Source organism: Bidens hawaiensis, unplaced genomic scaffold, assembly GCF_021521415.1.
Source record: "Bidens hawaiensis isolate Kalapana, Puna unplaced genomic scaffold, B.hawaiensis_p1.1 tig00419751_1, whole genome shotgun sequence".
NCBI lineage: Eukaryota > Viridiplantae > Streptophyta > Magnoliopsida > Asterales > Asteraceae > Bidens > Bidens hawaiensis.
Genome location: NW_027504943.1, coordinates 38,816 through 47,353, shown reverse-complemented (window position 1 = coordinate 47,353; position 8,538 = coordinate 38,816). Strand labels below are relative to the sequence as shown.

Here is an 8,538-nt window from a genome sequence, read left to right as displayed (position 1 = left end):
CGCGTATGAGTGAATGAGGTAAAGGGATAAAGAAAACGAATAACTAAATATATAATACACATTTATATATGCAGTGCATAAAATTATAATTAATGGGTCGTTGCGGTTATAATCTAGTATGAATGCATTTCTACTTCGCTATAACCAATGGATCTGATACCAATCTGTCACACCCTCAAAATCCGTTAACGGAGTTTTACCGTTAGAGGGTGTGAACTAACAGGATCGGAATCATTAGTTATAATCAAACACCATGTTTAAAGTTTTCAAACCAACAAGACATTAAGTCTTAAATAAAATGCAGAAGCGTAAATTGTAAACCAAAACGTTTGCGCCACACAGGACGACTTAAAAACCCAAGTTATTAAGATAAAAATTAAAAGAATGCATGTTCCTATACCGCGCGCCCGCCTCGGCTACCTGAGAATAACATACTAAAAGTGTCAACATAGGGTTGGTGAGTTCACAAGTTTATATAATTAAAGCGTTTGCGTTTGCGTTTACGTTTTGCGTTACCAGATAGTGTTAAGTCAATTATATATCAATAGGTAGCTAACCTATCAAGCATGTATTACTAAGTGTTCGACACCGAAGCTGACTGTTTATCAATTTCCTTGCTACCATGTCAACCACGACCATGGTAATGTGTTAGCCAAGATTACACCCACTCGACCTACAGTCGAGCTTAGAGTTGGGTGGGGTTTGTCAAACCCAGTAGTACTACTCAACAGTGACTCGCTATTATCCAAATATTAACCGATTCGATGTTATGAAGGACTTTGGTTGGTTTGTTTGCCACTTAGCCATACAAGTGATATATAAAAACTAAACAAAATCTACAGCGTTGGAGTATGTAATCTCCCCCAAATAAAAGCGTTTAAAAAGAGTAAAAAGGGAACGTGAAACTCACTGTTTGCAAAGAAAATAAAAAAGAATCCGAGAGAGGTGTGCATCACAGAAAATCCTCACTAGTGCTCTAACAACAAAAATGAGATTTTCTAAGTATTTAAACTACAAGTGAGTCCCTAGACTCGACACATACAACTTATGCATGAGATGCGTTTCGTGTTCCATTTGTGAAATAAGTGCGACTCGACAAACACGTTGGTGATACGTTACATGTGTGAACAACTACTTAAGTGTCAAGTATTAACATCGTACATTACTAGCAATTATCCCCCACAAGGGCAATTTGGTCAAAACATAGCAACCATCGATTAGTTATGCACTTTTAATAACAATTCAAGTAATACAGCAGCTAAATTGTCCAGGCAGATTTTCACTCGACAAGATTACTCTTATTAATAAATCCTAACATGTCAAATAAATCACCAAAAATCATCACAGAAGTACACGTGGGTTAGCTTTTTAAAAAAATTTAATTTTATTTTTATCATATATGGTTTTAACACAATGATCAAAACATCACAGCAAACACACAGAAATCATTATCATGCCCAACAGAATGTTATTTGTTATTCCCGTTAAATGACAAATCCAATTAATGCAAGACCATTTGGGTTAGATTCCTAACTCAAAATATTAACTTCCAGAAGTGGAACCAACCCATTTGGTTTGTATTTTATGAGATATCTTAGTCGCAAAACAGCTTAACAGCAGGCTTCCCTAATCAGACTTGCACAACAGATTTGTAAAATAATAAATTCTAACTTTTATACGTCCAAAAATTACAAACTCAGACTTTTCAGAATCTAGACTCGACCTAGTATATTATAGAATTAACAATCACATCAAAACATGTAATTAACATTGAGTTACAGTCATTTAAATACGAATTCAATAATCTGTCCAGCATCAGTTTTCATCAAAACTCAACATGTCATTAACCTATGAACTATAACTCATACATACAAACCTGTAGATGCATAATTCACCAACCATACATCTCAATTATCACTTTACATACACAATTAGGGTTTTACTTCGAAGTTCAATTTCAAGAAACATGTAATTTACAATCAATAACAACATAACTAGTTATCAATTCACTAGCAATCATCAACAAACACATAATTGAAATCTAACTCAACTTAAATCAACACTTTCAAGACTTAGGGTTTTGATTAACACCTTCAATGGCCTAATTAAACACATGGAATGATTAAAGGAGATGTTAATTACCTATCTAGCACCTTGAATCCTTCAAAACAAGCTTGAAAAGAGATTGTATGTGTGTGTGTAGCTCACGGCTACCAAGAGAGGGAGGGGGGAAAAAGATCGATCGTATGTGGGAGGGAGGGGGATTAGGGTTATGTAATAACCTGACTATAATATTAATTATATTACACTTAATCCCCTAATCTTCTAGTTAATCAATTTCTTGCACAAGTTAGTTTTTTTTCCACATGAATTAACATTATGCAAGTAAACACCAAGTAACACATAAACGTAACACATAATTATCAACTTCTTTATGATACTTATCCAACACATAATTATCAACTTCTTTATGATACTTATCGTTTGTTCACCAACGGTTTGAGCCGACTCGTGTGTGTTTCGGTGAAATTCCGAAAGACTTCTTGGTCAAGCGTCATCTAAACCCTAATTTAAATGTAATGAGATATGCGTTACAATTCATGTGATCTTAAGTTTGAATTAACGGAGTTCGGATTAACGGAGTTAACCTGAAATTGACGAGTGTGACATTTAGGAATTGTTGGTATTGTTCACTGTTCAGGCCCGGCAAGGGACTCTCTTCAACACAATCCGCCTTGGGATTGACCTTTTCGGGTTTCCCTTTACCTGGCCACCAGTCCAGTCCAGGTATCCAATGAGTATGGAACAATCCTCACGTTTGTGCCCATCTTTATTGCAAAAAATCACAGTGACCCTCCTTTTCTCCTTTCCCACCTTTAGTGGTGCTTGGACCAGATTTGTTTTGATTCCCAGCAGCCCCTTCACGTCTAACATGGGTATGAAAGGCTGTGGCATTATCCATGGTCACCTTCTTTCCACCAGAGACAGCCCTTTGTTGCTTATCTTCAGAGACGAGACGGTAAGATTCGCCCAAAGAAAGAACCGGTTTCATAGCGAGGATCTGTGTTCTAATGGTGGAATAATCACTGTCGAGACCCAGGAGAAACTCATACAATTTCTCCTTGTCTCTCAAATCGCTAATCGCCTTACTGATGCCACAAGTGCAGCCATCACACGAGCACTTTGGCATGGAGAACACGGACCCAATTTCATCCCAAATAACCTTAAGCCTCGTGTAGTAAGCCGAGACAGAGGCTCCATCTTGTCTTATCATTCTTAGGAGTTGTTTCAACTCGTAAGCCTTGGGTGCACTTTCTTTGCCAAAACGTTCCCATTAGTCGTTCCATATTTCTTCTGAAGTGGTCGCGTAGTTTACGCTAACCCTTATCTCCTTTTCCATGGACGTGGTAAGCCACCCCTTTATCATGGCGTCACAATGAAGCCACGCCATGTGGTTTGGATCATTCTTCTCAGGTTTCTTCATCGAGCCGTCAACGAAACATATCTTATTCTTGGCAAACAAAAAATTCTCCATCTCTTGAAACCAATCTAGGTAGTTGTTGTCGTTCAAGAGATCGTTTACCTGTATCTGTCTTGGGGTATCCGAAGGATGCAAGTAATAGGGAGAGCCATGGTCAAGGCCCTGATCTTGTTTTTGATTTTTGGAAGCAGCCGCATCGCCGCCGGCCATGGCTTGAGGTGTGGTGTGATTAGAGTTTTTGGAATTTTTGGTAGAGCGTAACCTGCTCTGATACCATGAGAATTTGGTATATTTATTTCTTAATCATCCAAGATTACAATACAAAGTTAAATAGAAGAAATAAACCAAATAAGGAAAACACAATACTAGCCACAATTAACGAATAAGAAATAGGAATGATATTCTTTCCCACAATACATAATGAGAAGGTTCCTACGTTTTGGAACAAATAACAAGTTTAACATTGATTCTTTAATCTAATCGGATAATGGGACTCTTACTTTATGGTTTAACAATAAAGTCAAAGGCCTCCTAAACAAATTTTTAGAGAATATAACAAATGATAAAAATGAAAGCACTAGCAAACATATGCCTTCACAGAAAGAAACTGCTAGATAGACGTGCACAAATCGGGTTCACCTTGAAAACCCGAACCGGTTCGGAACCGGTTTTTTCACACCGGGTAGAAAATGACACCGGTTCCAGTCAGGAACCGGTTCGGTTCCCGACCCGGACCGATGCTCAGAGATGCAAACTTTTAGGAACCGGGTAGGGTTGGAACCGGGACCGGTTATTACGTAAAAACCGGTTCCACCGGTTTTTTTTTGAAATTCAAACATTATAGCCGTTAGAAACCGGTTCCAACGGCTATATAGCCGTTTTTGACCGTTGGAACCGGTTTTATTACTATATTTAGCTAATTTTCATTCTATAAATATCAATGTATGAGTGTGTACTTGTTAAACCACTTCCAAAACTATAAAACACACTCCAAAACACAATTAAGCTTAAACCGACAACAAATGACAACTAATGACGACGTTGTTATGGTGATCGAAACAACAAGATGCCCCGATGTTTGGGTTCATTACAATTTGTGTCTAATGACCGACTCACATGAGATGGCACGATGCAAATATTGCTCGAAGTTTCTTAAAGCAGGGTCCAACTCGATATTACGAAAACATACGAATAAGCAGGGTCCAACTCGAGCCTTTTGATAACCTTCGTTATCCACAATCAAATCCCAATTCTTCCTATGTCTTCATTGTGGTTATGGTTGACTACCGTAACAACCCTTGGGTCCTCCGTAGTAGGAACGGGGCAACAAAAACACTCTTCTTCGCCTTCTTTTTAGTTTTTTTATGGGTGCCATAATAATATTTAGTTGGATGGTCGGGTAACGGAACGGGTTTGCTAAAGGAGTAGTATTTTAGTTTGTTTTTGAGTTTGGTGGTGAAACAAGTAATGGAAAACAACTTATATATAGTTTTTGGCTACAAGAACCGGTTCCAACGGCTATATTACTGTTGGAACCGGTTCCAACGGCTATTTTGTGTCTCAAAAACCGGTTCCACCGGCTATATTACCATTAGAACTGGTTCCAACGGCTAGTTTTGACCTATGTTTGACTTTTCAAAAAAAAACCCGCCGGAACCGGTTTTTTCGGGTAGGAACCAAACCGGTTACAATTAGGAACCGGGTTGGAACCGATGGGGACATACAAATAGGAGAACCGGGTACGATTTTCGGGTACAAAAATACCCAAACCGGGTATTGGGCCAACCGGTAGGAACTGGAACCGGTTCCGGTTCGGTTCCACCTGTTAGGTTCCGGAACCGGTTTTTTTGTGCACGTCTACTGCTAGATACAGTACCAGGGCCAGGCCTTAAAAACTGTGCGGTCAAAACTAATTCCTTTTTAAAATAACACATTGCGCGTTTTAAGCAACGAACTAAAACATTTCTAAAATAAATGGCCTGTTTTGAAACGAACCAAACAAATACATTAATTACACGATTTGGCTCGAATCAGATCGATACTCTTTTAAATGGCCCCATTTTAATTGAACAATTTTTATTAGAACCAAATTGATACACTTTTAAAATGACTTGAACAAAAGTGATATTATTATAAAATGGCTCATTATGAGCCAAACGAAACCGATACTTTCTTAAAATTTCTCGTTTTAACTAGAACCAAACTGATACATTTTTAACATACATGGCCCGTTTTGGCTAGAACAAACATATACTTTTTAAAAATGGTTCGTTTTAACCCGAACCAAAGCAATACCTTACGACAAACTAAATTGATACCTTTTTAAATAACCCATTTTAAGAAATTAAACACAACATATATTTGTTGGTTAATGTGTGAAAAGTGCAAAGTATAAGGCAACTAATATTCAAACCTGCGTCATGAAAGAAAATTATTTTATGTTAAAAAAAGGAAAAAATCAAGAAAGAATTGAAGGATATACCTTGATAAGTCTTAACAAAAAGCATGTTCTTTATTCTACCATAACACAAATTAGAAGCCTTCACAAAATAAGTGCAAATGAAAGAAATATACCTCAATGCCAGCAGAAAATTAACCATGTTGGATACCTGAGTTCAAACCTCCCATTTGTGGATGAAGAAAAAAAAGTCCTATTATTCCTCATTCATCAAATAAATGATTCTTTATGCGAATAAACTAATCAAGTTAAGCGAAGATTGTAAACACACAACTATGATTTCAGATCCAATTAAATTTGGCGATGAGCAAGGTAAAAAATTAAATTACATAGAGGTATATTTTGCTTGGGGTGATACAAAGGGAGTTGACAAGAAAAATACAGCAAGATCTCAGATTGTTCCAAATGCAGAAGTAACTAAAAGCATGAGTGTTGTTGCACTATACTCATCAAAGATCTTACAAGGAATGAATTATTTAAATTAGCACCATTTGACTTGCAAGAAATAACGTTAATCATTTCTGAACTCAGTTGGCATTTGAATATTTTATAATCTTTTGGTAAATTGTTTCAAAACTTATATATACCAAACTAAAGGTTGTCTAGATTTTATGCTTACTAATCTACAATATTAATTGTGTATAACATTTCGCAGGCAAATAATCAATATATGGTTTTTGCCATTTAGAGCTTTATAAAACTACTAAAATAAACTGGACATATATGAATATGATAACATTCAACAAAGTTTGATTCCAGGCTAAAAGTTTAAACCAAAGCGCCCAAACATTATAGCAACAAACAAGATTCAACAAAATAAACCAAACACAATGGCAACAACTAGAATTCAAGAAAAATAACGAAACACGTGAATCAACAAAATTGAGAACAAAATACATAGCTGAGAAATAAATCACCGAATTGGGGGCCTATTGTCGTTGTTCGCATACAATTGGTAACAAAAATTGAAGGGACAAAGAATGTCAAAACAAGTATCAACAAAATTAATTGAGAATAAAACACATACCTGCAAATTGAACTCAGCAGGCTTAAATAATAGTTTCAGCTTATTTGAAAAAACATAGCAAATAAAAAGAAAAATAAATACATACCGCACATGTTGTTGACTGTAATGTTTTGACAACTTCTGGTAAGGTTCAAAGGGTGGTGCATGGGGCGGGGCTTCTTTGAGTGTTTCCTAAACACAAACAAATAACACCAAATATCATAGCCCTAATAGTGATTTCGGGGAACTTAAGGCAAAAGATGAACAATTTTATACATGGACAATGAGATTGAAGTAATAGTCATTAGATTCTCACCATAAATGACACGAATGTAAGATGTATCGAGAAGAAACGTTGAGACAAGGGTTCATTCTGAAAGTGCGAGGTGAAGAAGACGAGGGCATGATCGGCTATACCGCATCGGAAGTTATAGCGATAGGGAGAGAACCGGTGGAGCTTCAGTGATGAATAGATCAATAGATAGATATAGGGGGGTGATGATATATACATACAGTCACGTCTTCAATTCAATCATTGAATGCTATATATAACCACAAGGGGAAAATTACGGATGCAGGTGTTGCAATGAGATGATTGAAGACATTGAATGATCGTAGTTATGGATGGATTAATTGCACAGAGATTGTTAATAAGATCTAAACCTAAGGATGAAAGAGTAATTTTATAAAAGATGAAGCTTAACCAACTTGCACCAAAAGCTTTAAAAACATATTAAGACATTGGCAAATTACTTTTTTTGCCCAATTGTGAATCGTCTCTTTTGTCCTTGTCCTTTAATTGTGAAATTACCAAGGGCTCTGCCCCTTGGACCATGCTAGGGGATGCCGCCCCTAGAACCTCGCTTCCAGGGGCGCTGCCCCCGACCCCGTTCGTTGAGGGTTATAATTAGACTAGAAACACGATATGGTTAGTGATAGTTAATTGATGCGTGTAATTGTTATAAGTTAGTCACGCACAGCTAAAGAAAGGGATTACCATTAACTCTGAACGTAACCGAATTCAGGTGAGTTTCTAGCCCCATTCCTTGTTATGTTTTCGGGGCTGTGTACATACTCAATGTGGTTAGTTAATACACTTACCTTAAGTGGTAAGTGTATGCCTTGTACGATTATGTAAGAATGAACGCTTGACGGCGCGTGAACGATCTTCGGATATTGCATGTGCCTCCAGGTGGGAGTTTAAAGATATGATTGTTATATATATGATGTATGAATGATGCATGTATATATGAAAGTTATGATTATGAATGTATAGACAGGTATGGTATGGTGGTATGGAAGAAAGGGAACCGAGCCCAATAATTCTCGAGGCAGAAAGGGAACCGAGCCCTAATAATTCTCGGGGCAGAAAAGAGGACCGAGCCCGAACAATACTCGAGGCAGAAAAGGGAACCGGGCCCTGATAATACTCGAGGCAGTAGGGCGCGTAATGCTCTTTAAAATGTAGAATTATGTAAAGTAAGGTTTAATATAAAACTATGAAAGAAAAGAAAAAATGAATGAATGAAAGAAAGAAAGTATATGATAATATATGTATGAAAGAAAGGTAAGCAGGTTGTATAATATGTATCT

At 37.0% G+C, this 8,538-nt stretch overlaps 2 protein-coding genes across 2 annotated transcripts; both read right to left on the bottom strand.

Moving 5' to 3' along the window:
- Window positions 1-2,830: 2,830 nt before the first annotated feature.
- On the bottom strand, window positions 2,831-3,274 carry LOC143609514 (uncharacterized). Its single transcript, XM_077084251.1, has one exon. It carries the CDS (start codon window positions 3,272-3,274, stop codon window positions 2,831-2,833), a length of 444 nt encoding a protein of 147 aa, XP_076940366.1.
- A 60-nt stretch (window positions 3,275-3,334) lies between these two features.
- Window positions 3,335-3,691, bottom strand: LOC143609513 (uncharacterized). Its single transcript, XM_077084250.1, has one exon. The coding sequence runs from the start codon at window positions 3,689-3,691 to the stop codon at window positions 3,335-3,337; it is 357 nt and encodes a 118-aa protein (XP_076940365.1).
- Between the last annotated feature and the right edge of the window lie 4,847 nt (window positions 3,692-8,538).

Bases quoted from the DNA above. Each gene is read 5' to 3' on its own strand.
- LOC143609513 (XM_077084250.1), bottom strand. From the start codon at position 3,691: ATGGCCGGCGGCGATGCGGCTGCTTCCAAAAATCAAAAACAAGATCAG.
- LOC143609514 (XM_077084251.1), bottom strand. From the start codon at position 3,274: ATGATAAGACAAGATGGAGCCTCTGTCTCGGCTTACTACACGAGGCTT.